Genomic DNA, 27,396 nt, shown 5'->3' on the forward strand with positions numbered 1-27,396 from the left:
ATACAAAAATATGACCGAAGATGGGAATCAAAACATGACAGAGATTTACTGAAATCCAAAGCAACATCAGTAAACTGGATAAAGGATCTACAGAGGCATCCAAGTGACAAACACTTATTTTGTGTTATTCAAGAACATAGTCATAGAACATGTATGTAGAGAGGAAAAGCATGTAATCAAATGCAGAATTCAATAAACTAAACAAACAAATAAATGAAAGAATAAATGGGTGGATGAATAAATAAATAAACACGGAAATACCGAAACCAAATAAATAAATAATGAAATAGCTTATATAAAGTAAATACTAAAGGAAATCAAATGCATTCATTTAATTATACCTTTTTATTGACCGACGTGTGTTTATTTACTCAATAACGCATTTTTATTTGTTTGTCTGCTTGTTTATACGTCATTTTTCGTCCTTTTTATGAAGCAAGATTTGATTAGAAAAAAAATTCTAATATATAATACTTATATATATATTTTTTTATCTTTATCTATATATATATATATATATATTATACTTTTTATCTTTATGCCTTCTTTTTTGCTTGGTTTATTTTTCCTATTCCCTCATGCTGGACCGTCGTAAAAAGCATTTCACTGCATGTCGTACTCTGTATGTGTATGTGACAAATACAATTTGATTTGATTTGATTTGATTTAAAGAAGAATTAATTTATTGATCAGTTTTTGAACTGGGGTGTACATACTTTTGCACTCTGCAGTCTATACTAAATGTGCCCAGTAGGCGGCGCTGTAGTACAGGACCGAACTGTTTGCGCTGTTTATAGTAGAAGAAGATCCTAGCCAGAAACTGTGGATTATAGATGGATAACGACGCGTTTTTAAATCTAATATTATAATAAAATGTTGGTTTTTGACTGATTTTTGGTAAGACAAAAGATAAAATGGAGAACGGGGAGGCGCTGAAGTCTGTCCTGTTCACGTTGAGCTTCCTGCTGATGAAACGGCGCAGGGACAGGAACAGTGCAGAGACACAGAGACGGCGTGAGGTTCAGCGACGGGTCAGACACCGGCAGTATTTCCTACAGAGACAGAGGAGGATGCTTATGGTAGGATGTCATTATGTCTGTAATGTTGCACCAGTACTGAGCTAAGAATGTTATCATTAATGTCTGCTTCCTGTATTTCCAGATGCTGATCGCTCAGAGCACACGGCCCATCACTGTAGCTCGAACCCGTGCCTGGTCCAAAACGCCAAGCACTGATTGGTGGGAGCGAGTGGTCCTAACAGAGTTCCAGCCCTCCGATTGGCTGGAGCGCTTCCGCATGAGCAAGGAGACCTTCTTTCACCTTTGCAACAAGCTGAAGCCCTGGCTGGCACGGCAGGACACTTGTCTGCGTCCTGCTCTGCCCCTTGAGAAGAGGGTGGCCTTGGTTTTGTGGCGTCTGGCCTCGAACATCGAGTACCGTACTATTGGGGAGCTGTTCGGAGTCGGGCGCTCGACAGTGTGCAAGTGTGTCCGTGAGGTGTGCCATGCAATCGGAGCCACTCTGCGGCCGCTCTACCTCCGTGAGCCAAGTGAACAGGAGCTGGAAGACGCTGCACGCCTGTTTAGTACTCGTTGGGGCTTTCCGCACTGCGTGGGCGCTGTCGGGAGCCTCCACGTACCCATCATTGCGCCAGCCACTGACGCTGATAGCTACTGGAACAGTCGAGGCTGGCACTCGGTCATTACCCAAGGTGCAGTTAATGGCGTCGGGCAGTTCTGGGATGTGTGTACGGGCTTCCCAGGTGGTTTAGAACCTGCATCCATTCTGCAAAACTCCTCTCTTTGGACTCTGGGGTGTGAGGGAAGGCTTTTGCCCCAGTCTTTACCCCGACACTTTATGGGCAGGCAGCTGGGGTCTGTAGTCCTGGGGGATGCTGGGTATCCTCTTCAGACCTGGTTACTGAAAGCCTACGGTAAGTCAGACAATCTAAATACTGCGCAGCGAGCATTCAACCGGCGCGTGGAGAGAGCACGTGCCATCGTAGACGAGGCATTCCTGAGGCTCAGAGCACGCTGGCAGTGCCTTCTAAAGAGGAACGATTGCCACGTAGACGGGGTGCCGGCCATGATCTTGGCATGCTGCGTGTTGCATAACATGTGCGAGGTGCACGGTGACGAGTTGGCGGAGGAGTGGCTGGAGGCAGCGAGGCGGGAGGAGAGTCCCATGCCCACTCACACGGTGCCTGTCTTTGATGACGATCCTGCCGGAGAGGAAGTGCGAGAACTCTACTGCCAATATTTTTTACAGCAGGAGCATCAGCGGAACCAGCAAGAGCAGCAGGACTGAACAAGGGCTGAATTTGCTGTATCGTAAACACTGGTGATTTGCAGCATTTAGCAAATGCCCTTATCCAAAATGATTTACCATAAATACACGATATGGACAAACCTTTGTGCACATCTGACTACAAGATTCACGTTTTCAACATCACATTTAGATTTTGCAGTGTGCTTTATTTGTGCTCATTCAGCCACAAAGGCAGTAGTAAAGTCAGGTATTGATCTAGGATGAGGAGACCAGCGTTCCATTTTATCAGAAAAGGGTGTTCAGTAGGGTTGAAATCTTAGCTCCATAGCAGGCAACTCAAGAGCTTTCACTCCAAACCATGTAAACCATATTTTCAAAGAGCTGGATTTGTGCACAGGGGCATTGTCATGCTACAGGTTGGGGTCTCCTAGTTGAAATAAAGATTGATGCATCCAGTGACATCCTATACAACTGTGTTCCTCCAACTTTCTGGGATCAGTTTGGGGAAGAACCACATATGGCTGGAAAAGTCCAGTACTTTTGTCCATACACTGTCATATATATATATATATATATATATATATATATATATATATATATATATATATATATATATATATATATATATATATATATATATATATATATATATAATGTGTGCGTGTTTGTTTTTCTCAAACGTTTTCATTCTTCAGACTTTACGTTTGCTGTCCTGTAAATATTTCTTCCTGCAGCAGATTTGTAAAGACCATCTACAGCAATTTTAATATTGATTTCAATCCATCAGTTTTCTTGCCAGGTTTAAATTTGTGCACAAGAAACATTAATGGAAATGTTAATAAAAAAAACAAAACAATGAACTTATCACAGCTTTAATGTGTGTAGTGTTTTACATAATATTTAATCGAAGGGACAAAAAGACCCTCATGGTAATAGGAAACTGGAACATAATCTACAGCATATTAACTAATATAATTGTTTTTGTAGGTCAGTATGAGAGGTGACCAATTAAGAGCATTTCACTGGAGTGTCAGAAATCGTAATACAGTGTTGTGGCAGTGCTGCGTATGGGTTTATATTAATAGTGGCTCTGAATCAAAGTCCGGATTAGAATTATGGCTATGTTGTTGTTATTTATATTTTGTTGTCTGGAATAAACAAATGTACTTCAAATAGCAAACTGTCTAATTCTACAGTTTTGTACAGTTTATATGTTTGGTGTCGATCGTTTGTGATTTCTTACTGTTGTGACTGGAGGATAAATTTGAGACATAAGTAAGCATTAAAGCAGATTGGGGGCAGACAGTAAACACTCATGTGAAGGTCTCCACATGCCCTGCAACATACAAAAATACTTTGAACTTCTTTGTTCCATTTCAGCGATCCCATCTTCTGATCTTCTTAAGATTCTTATCGTATCTATATTTCACGCTTCCGTTTTTTAAGCGGCTTTTTTTTTTTTTTTTTTTTTTATCTGATGCTTATTATTTATTATAGCAACAGCATAGTCAAAATTCTCTTAAAAAAAAGGATCTATGATGGGTGGAAGTATGGAGCAAACTGCTAAATGTTACCATACTTAATATTTTTCTCAATCAAGACCTCTGAAGTGTTTAATTCCTTTAATATTCAAATATTTTTTTAATCAGCTTATAGTTATGGTATAGCAATATTGCACTTCCATGAAACATGTTCTTAATATGATAAAGAAAATGCCATTCCTTTTGTTCCCTTAGACCTCTGCCTTGAAGATGTCAATATCATTTATGTTTTTTTTTTGTTTATAGAGACTTATCTTAGATTCATCAACATACAAATCTGTATGAACGAGTTTTTACTAGGAAAATAATAATGTATTCGAAGGCACATGTTAATATACCACTGTATATTAACCTGTGACTTGATTTACAGCTGGCACAAGTGTCAGAGCTGCTAGAATAAAAAAATAAATAATCACCAATCAGATTCAAGAGTTCAGGAGTGCTGTGGAATAATATTCAAAGAATCCATGATGCCAGTCTTAAGGGATGTTGGTACTTAGAGGTTAAGTGGATGTTGGGGGTTAAGTGTTCAGAAATGCCTTTAAAGGTGTAGAAAAGATTAATAAGCAATCCCTTATGAAACAGATTATATTTCTAGCAGCTTATGACGTTGAACTCTTTCCAATAGCCAAGCCAAGATTATCTCCTGACAGACCAGAGAGTCCAAACTGATTTATCAGACACTGCTCATGAGGATCTTTTGGAATCTTTACTATTGCTTCCATTTTCGGCAGACATGTTGCATCCAGCCATGATCGGGGTCTTGGTGTTTAACATCGTATTAATCGTGATCGAGTGGACGTATATCATAAGCGAGATAATGAGAGTGGATGATGACTGAAAACAAGGTTGCTTCACAATAGTAGCCTGCAATCAGGCTTTAGATCGGATGGGTTAGATAACTTTACAGAGCTTTTTAAAACTTTAACATAATTTGAAATGTGCTTCAAGGATTGTATCAAGGTAAGAATGCATACTTTGTTGTAGTTTTTTTAGAATATGTATTTCTTGATGGCTTTTTGAGACAAAAAAAAAAAACATACCCTGAATATATCTTTTGATATCCTATAAAAAAGATTTTTTTTCCTCTGATCAAAAGATTTTTTTTTTTTTTTTTTTTTTTTTTTTTTTCTTCAGCCAATTTTCAGTTGATTTCTCTGAAATTGGTATCCTGGTCCACAGCCATAATAATATCTTGAATAACAAAAGGCATTTTTAATGGGATGTATATGGGTATATGTAGTATATTGTTTTTATTATTTATTCTTATCCTTGTTTTCATCCAGAACTTAGTTTGAGATTTTAATGCTTCATAATTGTGATAAGAACATCTAAAACATCTAACCTTTCTGTATGAAAAGTAGTACTATTAAAGAAATATAATTTAAATAAAGGGTTTTTATGCCTTGTTAGATACTAAAATAAAAGATTTTTTCAGTCTGATTGACCTGGCTAATGAGTCCCATTTACACCCAGGCCATAAAAGACTGTAAGCATTAAGCAATGGTTCTCGTACCTAGTCCAGAAGAGGAGCTGATAAAGAACATCTCAGGCATGAGCATTATCTCTCTGGCACTTGATTCAATAGCTGACCCTTTCTTTAGCTTGTTCTATATATGCTGGTTAAGAGTTATGCTGGTACTGGCCTAAATGCCTGAAAGGCCCAGTGCTAGATGTCTTCATCACTCATGTTGTCATGAATTGATAGCTTTTGTGAATTTTTCTCATGTCTCCTTAAGGTCTCAGTTGTTTTGTAACACTGTATATATGTGTATCATGTGTTATTAATTTTGGAGACCTTCTTATGATTATTGAAATTGTTTATTTATTTATTTTATTTGTTTAATTGCTATCTAGAATGAGCCTTTGAACCTAAATTGGTGGATGACCAAAAAAAGATGATGAAGATAACACAGAAGATGGAAAGAAGGCAGGCGGATGAGTGAAGAAATATAAACTGGATTATAGGCTTACATGGAGGTTCCACATCTACAAAACCAACATGGCAACCATTCTGAATTTTTCCAAATAAATCTTGTTTTTGTTATGGATTATCAATTGCAGTACCAGTATTTACATTACTATGGGTTATAATAAATTAAATACACGCTGATTCTTTCTTTTTTCCACAACCATTTTATATATGAAACATCTGAAAGTTGCAATAAGTGCCATTTCTTGGTAAAAATATTTTTCAGACTTGTAGAAAGTGAAATACAGCTCTAATTATGGCATCAGAAAGTAAAATATGTTTAAAAAATATCAAATGTTTTCTATTGTCCAGTGCAGATATTCATAACTTTGAGCTATAGTACATGTAACTCACTGTAAATGATTTATATTACAATGGATTTAAATCTGCAAATACTCAGTTCTGAACTGTTCTGTACTGTTCTGTAAAATGCTCATTCTCGAAACCGCTATAATTTGTTGCACTCCATAGAGCATTAAGATTTATGTAATTAACCTTCACGTCTGTGTGAAAATGGTTGACTATGTACCACATACTAGATTATGTTCCTTAGTAAACATATACTCTGACTCATCATGTTGTGTCTGAATTACCTCTTTATCCACTTCTAATGACTTGAACAGCCTGATGCAGCTTAGAGATTTACAGCCAGGGTCAGGAGAGATGGCCACTGGTAATTAAAGCTTGTCTATGAAAATGCATTAAAGTTTCGTCATCCGATCAAATGTGCAACATGCAAGATATTGCAAATGGTTACCGTCTGTATTGTTACCTTGCTTCCTGATATTTTCTGAATTATCTCCAGAATGTATAATAATGTATTTGAGTTACCGTTTAAATGTGATATTGAGTAGATCTGTATATGGGTGATTTTTATATGCCTCTGGTCTTAATCTTCATTCAGGTCTCTGAAATTATAAGTGAGGGATAAGTAACATAGCCTTCACCTCCAATGCTCGCTGGAGAGTTTTTGGATTTGTCCCATTTGTAGCAGTTCATTATCTTCGATTCTAATAATATCAAATTACTTTTAGATAATATTAATACATCTTTATACCTTTTATTGCCAGTGTAAGATGGATATACATTATATTAGCTAAAATGGGAGAATTTCTTTTTAGATTTGTCATTTTCATAAATGTTACTTGCTAAACATTATACTAGAATGTATAATGAGGGTAGTTAATATAGAGTGATAAAATGTTAAATCTTAACGATTATAACCATTATAAGTAGTCCTAGCTGGATAATATCTGACTTAACAGAATTTATATTTTATATTGGATGGCTCATACTAGCTAGCTTAGAGGTAACCCTGGAGAAATGTATATCTTATTTTAACAATTATTTTTATTGCTACTTCAGTCTGCTACAACATTTGAGCAACCTGCTAAGATTTTCATTTATCTTAAATTTCTAATAGTAATTATCTTAGAGAAATATACCAGTAACAAACGGCAGTAATTCTAGTGGTAGCCAGATTGCTAACATTATCTAACCTGACAGGATTTGGGGTTTTTTTTGGATTGAATTTCTACTATCTAATTTACGGATTAATACAAAGATATAAAGTCATAGTAAATGGCTGTAACTTCTGAATCTGAATAGCAACATTTTATATAAATTTTAATAAACGTAATCATAATGGTAAATTATTTCCCCTGTAGGTAATATTAGTTAGTTTACAGGGATAAGCTAACCTGACAGAGTAATAATACAATTCTGAAGTCATATTGTTATGTATTTATCATTTGCTCTGCTAATTTTAGCCTGCTAGTTAATCTGACTAAAGGATTGTCAGACATTATCTTGCTAGCTAATGCTAGTCTTCTTGCTAAAATATATGAAAGACTGGAAAATATATATTTTCTTAAGTTTGTTATATTGCACCCCTTGCTCAAATATGTTGACAAAAAGCTTTAGTTTTATCCCTAGTTTATCAGTATTTTTTATGAATGGACATTTAATGACACAAAATAAACCATTTAATAAATTTTTATACTGATTAATTCTAGCTGTTGGCGCACCAAGATCTAATATCAATGCTAGAATATCAGTGGCATACTTAGTTTAACGGTTCTGTTGGCTAGGCATTGAGTCTAATGTGCTAATCCATATCTGATAAAGGATAATACCTTTGACCTTGAGAGTCTTAGCAAGTTTCAGTAGTGTACATGGTGAAGTACACCAGCAGTTCTGTATAAGCGCCGTACTGTACCATATCACAGCGTTATTTATTTACATAATAACTTAAGGAAAAAACAAAGAAAAAGAATGAAGAGGAATGAAAGGCTCTTGTGCTATTAATGTACCTGAAGGATGTCATCGTAAGTGGATTTAATTTCATATGAGGTATGTAATGGGAATAGAATTTTAATTTCTGAATGCTCACTTACAATAATAGTTTTCTAATACCCTTTCCAGCCTAATTTTAAAATATAACTAAAATATCCTGTTTATATATTGGTAGAACGCTGTGAAGACATCCTCGTTCAACACCATGGCGGGTCCCCTTGAACTTTCAGATCTCAAGCCTCCAAGCGAGGATGAGGTGTTTTTTAAGAACTATGTCCCGCCAGCTCGAGATGCCATCCATATGCCTATTCATGTGTTTTATATGGTCCTGGCCTCCATTGTCATAGTCATGACCCTCTACGCCATCATCGGTCACCTTATCAAAGACCTACTCCATGATTTAGCAGGTAACATCAGAGTTCTGTTTATTTATTTTTATTTCATTTGTACTTAAAGTTGTGTATATTGTGCATTTATATATTCCTAAAAGAAAATTATGGTTATTGAACCCTATACCATAGGCAAACCATTTTAGGTTTCCTAAATAATTTAACCTAAAGGTTTTTAAACTATTTCTGTTGGTGCCATAAAGAAATGAAAAAACAAATCCCACCATTAATGTTAACATTATATGGAAGTATATTGGTGATTATTAAGCTTATTGTGCCAAAATAGAAAAAGAAGTTTCTTTAGTTAAGTTAAAGTGATTGATCAATGGCAAATAAGCATAGTTTTATTGGCAATTTTATTTTAAAGACTTCACTATCAGTGTTTCACAATGTCACTATCTGTAACTGTATCTAATTAGTGCTTAAAATGTTTGTATCTGTATCTGTTTTTAAACCCAAATGTGTGTGGCCTAATCAGGATTTGTTTTTTTTATTATGTGTCTAAATATGTGAAACACATCCTACAATATTAACACTGTAAATGCCCCGAAGAAGATAGTCTTTGCATTTACTCACCCTCAAATGAAACTGAAACCTATTGATTTTAATATAGTAGTATTTTTATAGTGCTTTCAACAATGGACATTGCCCCAATGCAGAAATGCATTCATTATAGTTTCATCATTGTTTAGGTTATCAACTGTTCACACTGATGGGCACTTGAATGCTCAACTGTTTGTGACAATTGTTGACCTAAGCCATTGTAACAGAAAATATATTAATTACAGTCCATATCCATCCCCGTAGTTCTTGAGTTTAACTGTTTATGTTTATGATCCTGGTCCATCGCTAATTCTGGCACACGTTCTCAAAAGAATGCATTGTGTATTTACTATTTGTATCTACAATTGTTTCAATCTAAAGCCTCTTTCAAAGCAACCACTTGCATGTCTTCCCTCACCACATCCATAAACCTCCTCCTTGGACTTTCTCTTTTTCGGCTCCATCCTCAGCATTCTTCTCCCAATATACCCCATGTTCCTTCTCTGCACATGTCCAAACCATTTCAATTGAGCCTCCCACACTTTCTCTCCAAAATGTCATACATGCTACTATCCCTCTAATAAACTCTTTTTTAATCCTGTCCATCCTCGTCTCTCCCAATGAAAATCTCAGCATCCCTAAATCATACATCACAGGTCTCACCACAATCCTATAAACTTTTCACTCTTGCAGACACTCTTCTATCACAATTCACTCCTGCAACTCTTCTCCACCCACTTCACCCTGCCTGCACTTTTACTTAACTTCTTTAACATTTTAAAGGAGTTGTATTTGAAATAATAATTGTAAATATTAATTATTTTCCCTGTTAATATTAGCTAATTTACAAGGCTAAGATTGCCTGTTATCTAGCTTCTTAATCTGACAGGATTTCTGATAGTATTGTCAGACTTTATATTCAGTTATCTGTTGCATTTGTTTTATTTGGTCATTAGCAATCATTCACAAGTGTACAGTAAGGCAGCTATTCTTCATAGTTTTCGGTTTATTCAAAGTATGACTGGTTTGCACTGAGACTTACTACAACATCTGTAGAATTCTTAGCTATCTGGCTAACCCAGTATAGGCTCCAAATCCACTGCAAGCCTAAAGCATTTACTGAAAACCAAATGTATATCACAAGCATTTTCACTATTTATTGCTAATCATTGTAGTTTCTCATTGTGTACTATTATGGTCATAATAAAAGCTGTTTCAAAGTTCAATAATAACCTCCAAAACAACTTGGTAGTAATCAGCCACCTGTCTCTTCAAACAGATTGGCTGTTTGGCGAGCAGCCGGAGGAGGTAAGGATCAACTTTTTGGAGACAAGGGATAAGTTCATGGCAGACTGGTGCCCAGAAACAAGCCCTGAGCTGGAGGAGCTGGCAAGAGCTGAGCAGATCAAAGTGGTCATGGAGAGCAGCAACCATAATCCAGCTATCTGGGTCATTTCAGATGGGAGTGAAACACGTCCTCCACGTGCTGGACCCCGTGTTGCATTTCATAAAAACACATGAGCTTTGTTTCTGCCTCTTATGTTACTACTGTACCATACTGTGCAAAAGCACATGTGAGAAAATGCTTTAAAGCATAGATAATAATTTTTTAAAAACTGAATGGAAACTACACAAAGTAAATATCTCCCTTTGCTTTCTTTTAAAAAATAGTAGTCTGATTGACAATTTGTCCTATTTTATAAGAAGATAAGTTAATATGTTTTTTCTTGAGTATCTTGAAGGATCTGCTGCAGTTCTTCTACAGACATTGACTGTGACAATTAACTTTTTTAAGCAAAAACCAGCATCCTTTATTATGGGTTTTTTTTATGTCTGAAAAGTAATCTGTTCTGTGATACATTGCTTTCAGTGCTGCCATACACACATTTTGCTGTGTCTTTGTGCTGGAAATACTTTTGTACTGATTCGCTAATGCAGAATTTATAAAGATCTCTGTACAAACTACAGAGCATGCCTAGGACTTTTGAACAGTTACATGTTACAGTGTTTTCCACGACAGTGCAAGATTGTTGTAGTGCCATGTTGCTGCTACGCTACTAAATAGTTTACAGTGTATTTACTGTCCTGGGTAGTTCTTGTTTTGGGTGTTGTCATGTAAATGAAGGAAGCGGATTTAAGTGCAAAAGTATTTAATAAAGTGCACATATACAAAACAAACACAAAATAAAGAAAGAAACAAAAAGCAAAACCCGAAACGTCGAAAACAGGGGTACCAAAATGAGCATGAAAACAAAAAGATAAGGAGGAACAAACAAGAAGAGTTGCAGCAGTGAGTCTATATACAAGTATTAATTAAAATATATTAAATTTCAGTTGTGCAAACATGTGACATGCCCCATGAGGTGTGACCATAGTCCTGATAGGTAATTATTGTCCTGGGTATTTTCTGTCTTGTGTATTTATTGTCATATATATTGATTATTCTGGCTATGAATTGTCCTGAGTATTTGTTGTTTAGTGTATTTATTTTCTTGTGTATTTATTGTACTGTGTAGATACTGTCCTGAGTATTTTTTGTCCTGAGTACTTAATATATTTATTGTCCTGGATATTTGTTGTCCCAAGTATTTTCTGAGTTCTGGGTATTTATTGTCTAGGAAATTTCTTGTCCTAGTTATTTGTTGTTCTGGGTGCTTATTGTCTCGTGTAGTTATTATCTGTAAAGAGGAAAAAAATAAACTGTAAAGAGGAAAAAAAAAAGTGACATTTGACTAATGGGGGGAAAAAATTACAAATGTGACAAATGAACAAGGTTCCCCGTTGCCAAATAATACAGTATTTGGGTCAGACAGACACAAGCCACCTGAAAAATGATCAATGGTGCGCTAGATATATACTGAATATAAATTATTACACAATATAAATACATATAAATATAAATACACCATTATGAATTTCCAGGTTTTTAAAACATAAAGTCTTAAAGTCTCACACTTTCAGGACAGGACGCCTTCCTCCCAGATGCACTGAACGACTTTTACACCTAGTTTGGGGTGCAGAATTAACCCACGGAAGTCTGCTGGACCGGACAACATTCCTGGCAGCGTGCTCAATGAATATGCAGAACAGCTAGCAGATGTCTGTACTGACATCTTCAACATCTTCCTGAGCAGCGCCGTTGTTCCTACGTGCCTCAAGACAGCAACCATAGTCCATTGCTGAGCATACTGGGCCTGAACATCGCTCTTTGCAACTGGATCCTAGACTGAGAAACTTTAGTCAGCATCTCCAGCACCACCACACTGAGCTCTGGGGCCCTCAGGGATGTGTGCTCAGCCCTGTGCTGTTCACTCTGCTGACTCACAACTGTGTAGCAATGCACAGCTCAAACCACATCATCAATTTCGCTGATGACACAACCGTGGTGGGTCTCATTAGCAAGAACGACGAGTCAGTATACAGAGAGGAGGCGCAACAACTAACAGTCTGGTGTAGAGCCAACAACCTGTCTCTGAACGTTGACAAAAACAAAGTTGTTGTTGACTATAGGAGAGCACAGAGCATCCATTCTCCACTGAACATCGATGGATCCTCCGTGGAGATTGTCAAGAGCACCAAATTCCTTGGTGTTTATTTGGTGGAGAACTTCAACTGGTCACTCAGCACCAGCTCCATCAGCAAGAAAGCTCTCTACTTTCTAAAAAGGCTGAACAAAGCCCATCTTCATCCCCTATCCTAACTATTTGCTACAGAGGGACGATAGAGAGCAACCTGAGCAGCTGCATCGTTGCCTGGTTTTGGAACTGCACCGTCTTTGATCGCAAAACGTTACAGAGGATAGTGAGGAGAGGACAGCCCAGAAGATCATTGTAGTCTCTCTTCTTTATCATTGAAATTTACAGCACACGCTGCATCCGCAAAGCCAACGGCATTGTGGACGAACCCACACATCCCTCACACACACCTTTTATTCTCCCATCAGGTAAGCGGTTCCAAAGCATTCAGGCCTCACATAAAGACTGTGCAACCGTTTTTTCCCTCAAGCCATCAGGCTCCTTAACATACAGAGCTGAACTGTACCAAACTCACACACACACACTCAAATGTGTGTTACTGAACTGTTGCAACCTGAACTTAACCACACACTGAATACTCATTTCAATCCTACATGTCTTCAGTATCATATTATACTGTTTACATGCTGTTTTGCACACCGTTTGATTGCTGCTCTTGCTGTTTTGCACAACATTGTGCTTATGTTTACAACTACATTCTTGTTTATAGTTCTCTTTTGCATATTTTGTACAGTATACGATTAAACAGTGGGTTTACTGGTCAGCACTATTGTGTTTTGTGTATATGTCCACACTGTCCTGTATTGACTTTTGTCTTGCACTGTTTGCACTAGGGTTGCACACAATGCACTTTATGTGGCTAGGACAACTTATTTTAGTCCTTAGCTCTGTGATCTATTATGTAGCTCTATGTTGTGTGATGTAGCTCTATGTTGTGTGATGTAGCACCAGGGTTCTGAAAAAACGTTGTCCATTTCACGGTGTACTGCGTCAGAATTATATGGTTGAAATGACAATAAAAGCTTCTTGACTTCACTCTTAAATAAGTCGCTATTAACTTTACACATCTAGACAACTCAACAAAAGAAGTTGAAGTTCCTTCAGCAGTTTGCAAGAGGACCCTGTGCCCAGTTCACCATTGTTCCTGCTTTGGACCTTTTTTGATAGATTTGATAGGTACTGATTACTGCAGACCGGGAACAATCCACGGAAGCTGCATTTTTGGAGATGCCCTGTCCCAGTCGTTTCGCTGTCACAATTTATCCCTTGTCAAACTTAAATCCTTCCGCTTGATCATTTTACATTTACATTTACATTTGCGGCATTTAGCAGACGCCCTTATCCAGAGCGACGCACAAAAGCGCTTCGAGTCTCTAGCAATGAATAAATCTACACTGGTACGCTAGATTACAAACTTAATATAAATATAACTCTGGAATTCTACAAGGCAAATTCGGAAAGTGCTAATTCAAGTGTTTCAGGAAGAGGTAGTTCTTCAATCGTCGCTTGAAGATAGTCAGGGACGCCGCTGTATGGACATCTAGGGGAAGTTCATTCCACCACCTCGGTGCCAGAACAGAGAAGAGCCTTGAAGTATACTTTCCTCTCATTCTGAGATACGTACCTCTCATTTTTCCTGCTTCAAACACCTCTGCTTTGAGGACAAAATGTTCACTTGCTGCCTAATATATCCCATTTAATAACAGGTACCATGATACGGGATAATCAGTGTTATTGACTCAACGGTCATAATATTAAAATGTCATGCATCATGATCGGTGTTTACATCTGTATATTGCACTCATTCTGTAAACCGCGCGAGAGAGAACGCGAGCTGCGAGGAGGGTCGCGCGAGATAACGGTGCACAGCTCAGCATCCTCACGTTCCTCTCTCTCTCTCTCTCAGACACAATGCAGTGATGGAGCTTTGTGAACGTTGCGGCATTTCAGAGGAATAAAAGAGCGTATCGGGGGTTTTTTGTTTCGTGCATCTGAAGGACAGGAATAAACATGTAGGAGAGAAATAACACTCAGGGCTGCGGTTTGCTCAGAATGGAATGGACAGATGAATCAGGCTTACCGAGCTGGCCTGCAAGCGAGAGGTAATATACCAACGTGCTTTCTTTTCTTTCTTTTTTTCTTTTTCTACATTGGTTGTTGTATCAGATCCAATAGATTCATGAATTAGGCTGAACATTTTTTTTGGATAGATTTTTTTTTTTGCCTGGAATATTGTATGCAGGCCTCTACATAACCCACCCCTACCTCCCTCCCATGTATTTATTTCCTTTCTTTGAATTGTATCCTCATCACGGAAAAAAGAAATGCGTGCTTAGTTATCGTTGGGATAGATTCAGAATCTATGACGTCATTAATTAAAAAAAACCCAAATTCGAATCAATAGCAAAGAGCGTCTGATTGGTTTACATTTAAGAGGACGCACTGAATTCCCAATCCCTCTTCCCACCCTTTGTAGGCACACTACATTTGGTGTGACATAAATAATTTAACTTCTATAAAGCTCACTCCTAATGGTGTAGGAATGAAATAGCCCTTTCTTCAAGACTCAAAAAAAATAAAAAAATAGTCGGAGGCAGAATAAAGAAATGTATGCCACGTTATTATTAGGATAGTGTAGAGATTTGTGAAATCACTATGTTTTTTTCTGTTTATTGTTTTTTTTTTCTGTTTACTGTTCATTGGAATTCTTTTAATAATATTAATGTTGGTGTTGTCTATTCAATACTGCAATGACAATAATCTCTGCCTAATGTATTATTATAGGGGTATATGAGAAGTCTTTAACAAAAAAGTTGCTGTAATTTGCAATATAACTTATAGTTCATATATTTTCAAAATAAATTCTAAACTATCGTAAACCAACATTTCAACACGGTATGACGAGATGCAGCTTTTTGTGTGGAAAGTTCAGAATAAAGAAATGTATGCCACGTTATCATTGGGATAGTGTAGAGATTTGTGATATCACTATGTTTTCTTTTCTGTTTACACCATTTCCTAAACTAATTTGAAGTGTGTTATTGATTGCTTGCTTGATTGATTGATTTGCTTTTAAGATTATTAGGAAACAGCTGTTTGACTAGAGAGAGTCATGTGACATAAGCATTGAATTCCCACTCACTTTTTCCACCCTTTTTAGGCACACTACATTTGGTGTGACATAAAAGATTTAACTTCTATAAAGCTCACTCTTATTGGTGTATGAATGAAATCGGTTTTTCTTCAAGACTTTAGGTCATATACTAGATAGTCTACTTGTGTGTCAACAGATTCAGGTTTTTTTACACATTGGTCTAAAATGTGTAGTGTTGAAAATTCATGCGTACCTGTGGATGATTTTACTGAGTGCCACTGTTTTAACGATTGCTGGAGGACAAATCAATTCAGATGTACTGTGAAATAACTTTTTTTAACGTTTTAACATCGTCTAAGTTTTGTTTTCATAAATTTAAATATATTACATTTCCAAAATCTTTAAGGTGTTCACTAACACCAACTGCGGGAAAAAATCAGATTTGCCAAGTACAGGGTGTAAAAAGAAACTGGATTTGGTGTAATGTCTCACAGTTCATGTCCAGGATAAATACAATATAATTCAATACAAATAAAACACAGTGTAATACAGTAAACTACACTATAATACAGTGCAGTATAGTGTGCTGCAATACAGTAAAGTGTAATATGATGCAATACAATACAGTAATATACAGTGTGGTATGGTACAACACTATACCATCCAATACAGTGCAAAATGATGCAGTGTGATCCAATAAGTTACAATAAAATACACTGCCATATGATGCAATACATCCGATGTACAATACAGTACAGTGTAATATATTACAATACAATAGAATGCGGTACTTTACACAACAGTGCAAATTTGATATGACACGTTATAATGCAATGTGATTCTAAACTATTCAAATACAATACATTTGATTTTTATACAGCACAACACAGCACAGTAGGTTGCAATGCAATATGATAGAATTCTATCTATCTATCTATCTATCTATCTATCTATCTATCTATCTATCTATCTATCTATCTATCTATCTATCTATCTATCTATCAAATGGGATTGTTGATGTAGTATAAATTCTGTTGATAATATTAATGTTGGGGTTGTCTATTCAATACTGCAATGACAATGATCTCTGCCTGCTGTCAAAACAACAACTATAATAATTGCAGTAATTAAATGTATTAATATAGTGGTATATGCGAAGTCTTTAGAAAAAACTTGCTGTAATTTGCAATAAATCTTATAGTTCATATATTTAAAAAATAATTTAAACCTATCGTAAATCAACATTTCAACACTGTATGACAAGATGCAGCTTTTTGTGGGGAAAGTTTAGGGATTATTTAATTAAATTGCTGCGATAAATCAATATATCGTAACTGTGCTTATTTTGCCTCTAATTTGAGAACCTTTGTGAAATGTTATTTATCCTGCAAGCATAGTTAAATCTGTAAAATAAATCTTAAATCATTTTCTTAGCATTTTCATAGTGGAAGGAGTGTGTTATTTAATCCCCTGTAGTAGCCCATCTTTCTACAATATAACTCTAAACATTCACACAGGTTAAGATTTAAAAGCATTAGTCTTTCTAACCAAATGTGGCCATTTGGGAGTTGATTGTTCTTCTCACTTTTTCTCAGAGCAATTCAGTCATTCATTCATTCACGCTATTATTCGGGCAGTTGTTGCTATTGCTATTAAACAGCATCCCACTGTTTTCACACTGCTGTGTCACAATGCAGGGCTTAAAGTGTGACAATGAGCTGAAATCCAATGCAATGCTTCGGATGCCTTTATTTAAAATTCTCTATCTTAATTCATTTGTTTTAGATAACTGTCACTTTAAATGACCTGATCAAATCACTCGAAGATGCCTGAGTTTGTTTAATAATCACTATGCTGGATGTATGCTTGTATTTGGAGCATTACATGGTAACGATATGAAAAGCTTGACTCTATAATGCACAGTAGACTGCTCCCAAGATGCTGACCTACTTTATTTAGCCTACTTTGTTATTCAAATTTCTTCCATGCAACATGCATTGTTATGAAACTGAAGGAAATCTGTCAGATGAGCCTTCTTGATTTTTCTTTTTCCTTTATATTATTTGTACTTTTTAACTATATGGACTACATTGTGAATTACATCAGCCTCAAACGTCTTATACCTATAAATGTTTTGTCTGATGTGTATTGTACTTAGACATTGCTGTTTAAGTAAGACATTCATAAAACCTAGACACTATATAGTGAGCCACAAGGTTTTTCAGGTTTGTTGCACACAATTTGTATTTGTCTCGATAACAATAATGGCTCAATTGAAATTCCAGACGAATGACCTCTTCTTGTAAAAGTAAGCGGTTGTTGTAAAGTGTATGGTCATAAGTTTAACAAATACAACTTGAATTCTTGAACATTTTATGTGACAAAAGCAGTTTTGTCAGTTTATGCCCCAGAAATGCTGGCAAAATGCAGTTGTAGACAGTAAAAATGTAAATGTAATTCATTACTGTAGTTAAGTAGCTTTTGTCACCTATCTGTACTTTACTCAAGTATTTCCGTTTGTGGAGACTTTAATTTTAATTTTACTACATTTTAAAGTCAAATATCTTACTTTTTACTTAACTACATTACGTAACTGGTCGAGCATGCAGCAATCCACCAATCAGGGTCGAGCGCAAGCTCTGTTTTACACTTGTTTTGAAGGTTTTGGTTTTTCACATTCATGATCATTTTAATAGTGAGTTGAATAAGCAAGAGTCTGACAAAAATAAGAATAGAAACATAGTATTTTGGATCCTTAAATACATTTGAAGGCGAACATTTTTCTACTTTTACTCAATGGAAAGTTTAAAGGGAGCACTTTTACTTTTACTGGATTTATATTTACCTACTGTATCTATATATTTTTCTTATTGTTTTGCGTGTTTTTTACACTTTAATGTTTCAGATCATCAAACTAATTTAAATATTAGTAAAAGACAACACAAGTCAACACAACATGCTGTTTTTAAATGAAGGTTTTTATTATTAAGGAACAACAAAATCCCAAACTACATGGCCCTGTGTGAAAAAGTGTTTGCCCCGTGTTAAAACTGTGGTTTATCACACCTGAGTTAAATTTCTTTAGCCACACCCAGGCCTAATTACTGCCTGTCACAATCAAGAAATCTCTTAAATAGGACCTGCCTGACAAAGTGAAGTAGTCTAAAAGATCCCCAAAAACTACACATCATGCTGAGATCCAAAGAAATTCAGAAACAAATGAGAAAGAAAGTAATTGAGATCTATCAGTCTGGAAAAGGTTACAAAGCCATTTCTAAAGCTTTAGGACTCCAGCTAACCACAGTAAGAACCATTATTCACAAATAGCAAAAACATGGAACAGTGGAGAACCTTCCCAGGAGTTCCCAAAATTACCCCAAGAGCACAGCGACGACTCATCCAAGAAGTCACAAAAGACCCCACAACAACATCCAAAGACCTGTAGGTCTCACTTGCCTCAGTTAAGGTCAGTGTTCATGACTCCACTATAAAAAAGAGACTGGGCAAAAATGGTCTGTATAGCAGAGTTAAATGATGAGATAAGTGAGTGGAATTTTTTGGAAGGTGTGTGTCCCATTACGTCTGGCGTAAAAGTAACACTGCATTTCAGAAAAAGAACATCATACCAACAGTAAAATATGGTGGTGGTAGTGTGATGGTCTGGGGCTGTTTTGCTGCTTCAGGACCTGGAAGACTTGCTGTGGAACCATGAATGAATGAATGAATGAATGAATGAATGAATAAATGAGTTTATTTATACTTAATCAGGGACAATGCACAGAGAACATTAGGCTAAGAAAGAAGAGATGTCATGTGCCAGGTTATAGCACAAAAAATAAAAATTTTCTTCCTAGTCAAAGTCCTGACCTGAATCCTATTAAGATGCTGTGGAATGAATTTAAAAAGGCGGTTCATGCTCGAAAACCCTCCAAGTAACTGACTCATTGCAAGTTATTGTAAACGCTTGATTGCAGTTGTTGCCGCTAAGGGCGACCCAACCAGTTATTAGGTTTAGTGGGCAAACAGTTTTTCACACAGGGCCATGTAGTTTTCCCTCAATAATAAAAACCTTTATTTAAAAACTGCATGTTGTGTTCACTTGTTATCTTTTACTAATATTTAAATTAGTTTAATGATCTGAACCGTTAAAGTGTGACAAACATACAAAAATATAAAATTAAAAAACTTTTTCTTATCATCGTATATGTTTTTAATTCTGTGAATCTTATGGCAGCTGAAATTTTATAAATACAAGATTTCATATTGTGCTTAGTGACCAAGGAAATGTTGTAGCTTTCCATGTTTGGGTTCTAATCGTACATCGGTGTTCATAAACTATTTAGAATTAAATGGAAACAAAAATGTATGAATGACATTTATCTGACATAGGCAAATATAATTAGAAAGGATGTTGGGAAACATTAGACCTGGCAGCTGTGTTTGTACATGAGGACATGAGGACGTGTTCACACAAACACACACGCACAGTTTACACAGGTCATGAAATTTGATAGTTTGGGCTTGTTCGATAAGTTACAGAATAAGTTGTCAAAGGTTAAATTATAAAAATTATTGTTAAAATTTAGATAATGTCCTGGTGAAAAAGACATATACATACTATTAGACATCTTTTCCTACTTTAAACACATTTCCCTAGTCTAGATTCGCTGACTTTGCATGTTTTTCTCTAATGTTGTGTTATATTTTGAATAAAATCCTGTCAGACATGATCTTGATCCAAAAAAACTATTTGGGATTTGGAAGTTAAAATATAAATCATAAAAATTAATGATGTTATCACCGTTATTATGCCATTTTCTACTTTCCAGAAACATGAAGTCAGGCATAACAAACTTGCACATCACACTGTTCAGTTAGACTATTAATGAGATTAGGAACCTAATTCTTTTATCTCGTTAACACAAGGAGGCCCTGTGGATTTATTTTCTTTCACATTATGCTATTTGCACTACTTGTATGCTTCATACATTTTTTGCTTGTACAGTATTATAATAAATATTTCAACAGAACTTGACTTTTTTAAATAATTTATTTGCTAAATGTAAGACTCAGCATCTCTAGGCATAGGGAAACTAAGTGACTAAACGCCCTCATCCATTTAGATGATTTACCTGTTTTTCTGCTGTAGTTTATTATACAATAAATACTTGAATTCGGGCAATTTTGCAATGATTATTAAATGTGCTTTTTTTATGGAAAGTTGCGAATGATTTGTTTGGTGTGGGGCTGAAACATTGTGGTGGGAAAGCAGAGCCTTTAGATGGAGTGACAATAGGAATTTCATCTAAAAAACTTTCTTTCGGCTTCTCCCGTTAGGGGTCGCCACAGCGGATCATCCGCATGTTTGATTTGGCATGTTTTTACGCTGGATGCCCTTCCTAACGCAACCCTCCCCATTTATCCGTGCTTGGGACTGGCACTAAGAGTGCACTGGCTTGTGCAACCCTAAAGGCTGGGTTACAATAAGAATCTCATCTAGGGTGGCAAAAAGGCTAGAAAGGGCCCTGGTGTTACTGATCGGATGCTAATCGCATTTGTTTCTTTTGGTGCTTGTTCTCTGACAGTGACATTACATTTAAACCTAAATTAATCTACTGATGACAAGAAAAAGGTTTTTTTTGTGGCAAATTAACATTTCTGTTTTCTGTTATGTTTTAGTTCCTACTTGAATATTAGCTTGACCCTTCTGAATGAGTGCTCCTAATGCTTGAAATGATTCCAGATATTACCTTTCGTAGATTTGCTAATTTATTTACAACTTGTGCTTAGCGATATGGGAAATTCACAGGTTTACTTTATATATGTTTGTGTTGCTGATCTGTTGTTTTATGTTTGCAGGGGAAGCACTGTAGACCAGCAGGGCAATGTGTGCAGGAGCACGGGTCACATGACAGGTAAGAAACATTCCAACAGAGCGTATCTCAGAAAAATACTATGCAAGATTATGAGTTCTTTAGAAGCTGATGAGTTCTTTAGAATCTAATCTTTAGAGTCTTAGAGATGCAATGTGATGTATTAGAGAGTTATGCTTGAAACGTTAGCGAAAGTTCTGTTCGATCTTTATGTTCATATAGATTTTTTTTCTTTTTCAGATTACCTGAGTGATGACTCGGAAAAAGCACCGCCACTCCAAGCTCACACGCTGAGAGAATTTGAACAGGTGGACCATTTAAATCTCTTGAATACATTTTTTTAAATCAACACAATTACTTCTTGAGCTGTATGTTTGGACACAATGTGGTGTCTATGGTACAGTGCAAACGTGAAATTAAAATGCACTCTTATTTTACCATCTATCTCAAAAAAAAAAAAGAAGATGAAATATGGTAGCATTCTGCAGCAGGACTACAATACAACAATACAAAGTAAACCCCCAACAGGAACAGAAGCATAACGTTAGAAGGTCAAATAAATATGGCTGAATTATGAAATGTTTTGACTGTATAGTATTTAACCAATTGGTTTTACTGGATAATAAAGAAATATGTCTGATTGCAGTGATTGTTCAAGGAATTCTTTTTTCAAGAAGGTTCAGCGTTGCTGCCATCATGTGGTCATGCGTGAGAATGCATGACCACATGATGGCAGCGTTGCTGCCATCATGTGGTCATGCGTGAGAATGCATTTTACTTTCTAGTTTGGTACAAAACTGAATTATTTAGTTTTTTTTAGATTCAACGGACTAAAATTATTCAAAGAGCAGTGTTTTGCATAGGAAAATCGTTAATTGCTTATGCTTATCTCGATTTCTGGTTCTCTGAAGCCTGATGATTAGTGAGTTAAAAAGTATAATCTTCAATGCAACATACTTAATGGTGAATTACATCAGCTAGAGTAAAAAAATAGCAGATTGGCACTTTCAGTTTCTGCATTTTCTTGTACAAATGATTTTTTTTTTCCATTTTTGCCCAAAAAATTTCATAAAAGAAGCTTATTATGGAACACACCTAACTGCAGTTCGGAACAGCATTTTTCAATATAAAAGACAGTTTGACACTACATGTGAATATATAATATTATATAGTATTATATAATATATAATATTATATATATTATATATTAAATAAATAGTTTTACTGGCTAACGTAACCATTTGATTCATGCTTCATGATTTAAATGCGATCTGATTCTCAGTATATTTCACAGTAGCAAAATTGAAATGAAAGAATCTTCTAACTGAAGATCTTTGAACAGAGGATAAATATTGTAAACGAAATTTATTCGGATATAAATATTTTAGATTCACCTTTTCTAAAAACATGACTAAATTCATTTAAAAATTCTCCCCACAATTTTAAATAAATAAACAATGTGATCAGCTGAAAGTGATCATAAGATCCATAGCAGAAATAGCCCTCCAAAATCAGCTCAACTGAACATAGTTTTGTGGCCTTTTGTGTTGTTTAAAAGCTGTATATTGTTTATATAATGCATAATACACACACACACACACACACACACACACACACACACACACACACACACACACACACACACACACACACATACACAGTATACAAATTCTAAATCCATGACTTACACAAATTGGAATCTCGGTACAACTGAATTTCCTGCATAAATAACAGAAGGCATATTTTTGTATTGACATACAAAGTGTTATTATGTATTGTTAGAGTACACACAGTCTCACAGCTGGGTAATGATAGAAATACCACAACGAGGATAAATGACTGATTAGCCTATAGCTATCCACCAAACTGGAGAACAAACAAATGATTTGTCTATTAAACAAGTAACATGCTACCAGCTTATTTTCTTCTTAGTAGTACACTATATTACATTTTCTCTGACTCCTATTTGTTTACTCTGTCACACTCTCTTCTCTGATTGGCTTTGGTTCTTGTCTGTCACTGTGTGGTCAGACTACTTTTAAGCCTGATGTCAGTGACATGACTGTGAATGGTCAAACTGGGATTGACTTGAAGGACCCATAATGCAGGACACAGGGTTTAAAATAACAGTCCTTAATGAGATAGTAGGCAAAGACTAAAGGTGACTGTCCGAAGACTTATGGACAGAGGTAAAAAAGAAATGGCCAGACTAAACCAGGTCTGAAACAGACAGTCCATAATCCGAAAACCGGCAAACAGAACAATGCAGGGCGGAAGGCACAGTCCAATATTTGATTCCTTATACCAAAACCATAACAGAGCAATACGGGCAGACACAAAAATCAGAGCCAGAAAACCAGTCCTTAATTTCAAATACACACAAACAAAACAATAAAGGGCAAAAACGAAAAAAAAGAAGGTCCAAATCAGTAATCAGGTTAGCCAGGCAGACCAGGGATCTGAGACGGGATTAGGGACCAGGAAACGTCCCAAGGAAAGGAAGATTTGAAAGGAAAGGAAAAAATAATCTAGCCATGAAGAGCTAGTGAGATAACCCGGCAAATGTGGCACCTAAAATTGAGGCTTGATGTATGTTTGATGCATCCAAGATGGAATATGACATACAAATGTTTACATACAAGATATATACACGTTTCTTTCCAATTCCAGCCTAACAACCCTGACACAGCACTGTACAGTGCAATTACATGACTGTCATAGCATCATAGCATTATAACATTTATTTTGTCACCATTTGAGCAAAGAGTAATATTCATGACGAATGGGGTGGGTTAAAGGTGAATTGATGGACGGAGAACACATTGTTATTTTAGCAGATAGGTGCCAGCTGTTCCCTCGAGCTAGACCAGATGATGTCATTTTCTCCATGGTGGTAAGAGATTCAGCCAAGCCCTGATAAATTATTTAGACCCTGGTACACAAGAATGAGTTGGATGATGTCGTGCTAAACGGGCTGGGTTTTTATTGCACAGCATGCTTTGGAAAATAGGCAGTGATGTATCTCATAAAAACATAAGGTTTCATTATGTTATTGATTGAATATCTTAAATGTTATATATTTATCTAAATCACTTCTATGCCTCTTTGAATGCATTACCTCATGCAAACTCAAATTTACAATATTTCTTACTACTTAGACAATAACACAGCACAATATCCCATTATTATTATAATAATAATTATAGTTATTTACTCTTTATATACCCCTATAAGTTAAATAAATACAATACGATCTTCTGTTTCAGTTTCCACCTTCTAAATAAGATTAGAGTCTAGAGATTTAAAAGATTTACTGACATTCAAGTCAAATACAAGCCTTGGTGCAAAATATACAGTAGTTGAGCTACAGTCATGAATGCTCTTGACGCCATGTAGACAAAAGGTTTTTTTTCCAGTAGAGGGCAGCACACTGGTGACATGGAAGCCCATCAATCTCCATTACACAGTTCATTTGTCAACTGTAAGTGCTTGTGTAGATGGTTGTGTAAATGGTTTAATTGTGGGCCATCATTTTTATATTTTATTCTTGTATGAAAGAGAGTTTGTGGTTCACCATTTTGGGGGCTTTTATATTTTGTAATAAATCTATAGGACATTGTTAGACCTGTTTAAGTCCCAACATACTTCCACCTGTCTGAAAGGTTTTATTTTTTGCCAACAAGCATCAGAACGCAAAGTGTATATATATGGTGCTAGTCAAATTATCAATTATGTAAAAGTATGTCAGTCTATTGATGAAATAAACCAAATTCTAGTTAAAGCTAGAAAACTGGAAAAACAGACATACAGACAAAAGGACTATGTTCATAGTCATTAGGAATCAATCAATGCAATGTTATTGACTTGCCCCAGGTTTGAGGTACCAAGGCCCCATCTGTTAGTAGAGGCTTTTACCTCAGTCTGATGTCTTACGCTCAGGGAGTATCAGTCTACGATGCTGATGCTGTCTGCTGAAAATGGCTCCATTAGCCTCTCAATGAGCTTTAGATACCACACAGACATAATCCTCCAGGATCAGTGATTGAGTGTTGGGAATTGATCGACCAGGATCTTCCAGCTGTGCCCCTCATTCATAAGATAAGAAGAAAAGGAGCATATACACATTCATTATTATTATGATTCCCATTCTACTTTGAATTTCACCTAAAAAAGCTTTTGTTGGAAATACCCTGCATGGAGATATCAGTTATTGTTGCTGCACTGAATCTTCTGTACTGTATGAATCTTCTGTACTGTAAGAGTAACAAGAGGAAGCTCCGGGAGATCTGTTGCACCTGTTCCGAAATATCAGAGCTGGCACTGGCGCTGGCTCACTGCAGCTTCTCTGCTTCTGAGGGCATGGTTACAATCATAATTACAAACCCACCACCTGGCAGATGGGTTAAAGCAGTGCCTCTTAATTTGTCTGACCTTCACCATGTTCCTTGTCTATATGGTTCAGGATTACTGTATTGCTTAATGTCCAAATCCAGTAAATAGCACACTGATGGAATCACTGCTACTGCTGTCGATACTGTTTGTAAGATATAAATTTTTTCAACATATCCTCAGCACAGTAGAATTAAGGGTGGTGATTTTTTACTTTGAGTACATTATAGTACTAAGCAAAATGTATCCTTACATGTTGGCTGCTGTCTGTAATGAGGAAATGCCAGTCAATTCAAACACAAAGGTATATATACCTGCCTGTCAGTCATGGTGCCAGTCAATTTAGCAACGTCCATTTTCTATATAGGCATCAAAATAGCTAGTTAGTTATTGTACATGTTCGGATACATAAAAAGTCAGTCGCTCATCATTTTGTGAAGGAAATAAAAAGGGTAGGTGTGATTTCAGCATCTTCCCTCCACTTCTATTGCATACATAGTACTCTCTCACTTTTTTTCTCTTCCTTTCCCACTCCCTGTCTCTCTTTCTCTTATGGGTGATCAATTTACATATTGCTGGTGCCTGTGATCTTGGAGGCCAGTCCTTCAGCTAGGCACAGATTCCTGGGATACCTCCCTCTGAGTAAAAAAAGCCCCAGTCCTCCCCTCCCTGCCCCAGAGCACATTATGACCACACAATGGACACAGCTCTGAGACGGAGGGCCTTCTCTTTGGCCCTTTAGCAATCTTCTTTTCTGTGTGTGTGTTTGCGTGTGTGTTTGGAGATTTTTTATTTGTTTTTTGTTTTTTTTACAAAATGTGTGTCCGTTTGTATCGATTCAATATGGGGCTATAATTTTCAATAATGCTGTAGTTTAGTTTATCTGTACAGTCGTTTTCATTGTGTGCGTGTCACGATGTCGTTGAGCTGAGAGTGAGGGGGGGGCACGCGATGCCCCCCGGGGTGAAAACACACACCGGACATGTCTAACAGTTACCGCACTCTCTCCCAGCACCTCAATGACCTGAAGAAAGAGAACTTCAGCCTTAAGCTGCGCATCTACTTCCTGGAAGAAAGGATCCAGCAGAAGTACGAGAACAACAGCGACGATGTCTACAGAACGGTGAGTTGGATGTTAGACTTTATATATGATCATAGTGACCAATGTCTGCAAGTTTTGTGTAGTGAGGCGAAAAAAGTATGGATAAATTCAGAGCTCGTAGATGATGTCTTCTGTGTCAGTGTCAGAGTCAAAGTCACGGAATATCGTTCACATTATGTCAAAAGGGTAGATGTCCAGGAAATCAAAACAGTCTTCATATCTCATCTTTAAGAACACTCTGTTACTTTATGGAAGATCTACAGAAGCCTTTTTCCATTGGCATTTTACCAGCCGCTCATTATGAGGTGTGAATATAATAACCATCATGAAAAAAAATTTTCTTTCACCTGGTTTTAGGCAACAGGACTGTGATTTGATTGGCTGGTTTTATTGC

At 36.4% G+C, this 27,396-nt stretch overlaps 3 protein-coding genes and 1 long non-coding RNA gene across 11 annotated transcripts in view; all 4 read left to right on the forward strand.

Moving 5' to 3' along the window:
* Positions 1-773: 773 nt before the first annotated feature.
* Positions 774-2,835, forward strand: LOC310717617 (uncharacterized protein). Its single transcript, XM_083525908.1, has 2 exons — positions 774-1,079; positions 1,162-2,835. The coding sequence occupies exons 1-2, from the start codon at positions 915-917 to the stop codon at positions 2,305-2,307; spliced, it is 1,311 nt and encodes a 436-aa protein (XP_083382034.1). The 5' UTR covers positions 774-914; the 3' UTR covers positions 2,308-2,835.
* A 938-nt stretch (positions 2,836-3,773) lies between these two features.
* Positions 3,774-6,355, forward strand: LOC310717780. Its single transcript, XR_014530904.1, has 2 exons — positions 3,774-4,772; positions 5,667-6,355. It is a non-coding gene; the product is annotated as an uncharacterized lncRNA (long non-coding RNA).
* A 1,634-nt stretch (positions 6,356-7,989) lies between these two features.
* On the forward strand, positions 7,990-10,951 carry LOC310717750 (uncharacterized protein). Of its 2 annotated transcripts, none has more exons than XM_083526195.1 (3): positions 7,990-8,133; positions 8,252-8,483; positions 10,288-10,951. In XM_083526195.1, the coding sequence occupies exons 2-3, from the start codon at positions 8,282-8,284 to the stop codon at positions 10,527-10,529; spliced, it is 444 nt and encodes a 147-aa protein (XP_083382321.1). In that variant the 5' UTR covers positions 7,990-8,133; positions 8,252-8,281; the 3' UTR covers positions 10,530-10,951. The 2 variants fall into 2 exon arrangements, with proteins under 2 accessions (XP_083382321.1, XP_083382320.1); XM_083526194.1 differs by having other exon boundaries at positions 7,990-8,108.
* Positions 10,952-13,853: 2,902 nt separating this feature from the next.
* The window catches only part of LOC310717446 (myomegalin), a 64,831-nt gene continuing 51,288 nt past the window's right edge, over positions 13,854-27,396 (forward strand). For 6 of the 7 annotated variants that reach the window (XM_083525412.1, XM_083525415.1, XM_083525419.1 and 3 more), the window contains exons 1-4: positions 13,854-14,646; positions 21,498-21,553; positions 21,752-21,819; positions 26,913-27,023. In XM_083525412.1, coding sequence (XP_083381538.1) covers positions 14,597-14,646; positions 21,498-21,553; positions 21,752-21,819; positions 26,913-27,023 — 285 coding nt within the window. In that variant the 5' untranslated portion in view covers positions 13,854-14,596. Of the gene's footprint in view, positions 14,647-21,497; positions 21,554-21,751; positions 21,820-23,545; positions 27,024-27,396 lie in introns of those variants that run through there. The other variant, XM_083525417.1, reaches the window with a different exon arrangement.

This window comes from Silurus aristotelis (genome assembly GCF_946808225.1).
Source record: "Silurus aristotelis genome assembly, chromosome: 22".
NCBI classification, from domain to species: domain Eukaryota; kingdom Metazoa; phylum Chordata; class Actinopteri; order Siluriformes; family Siluridae; genus Silurus; species Silurus aristotelis.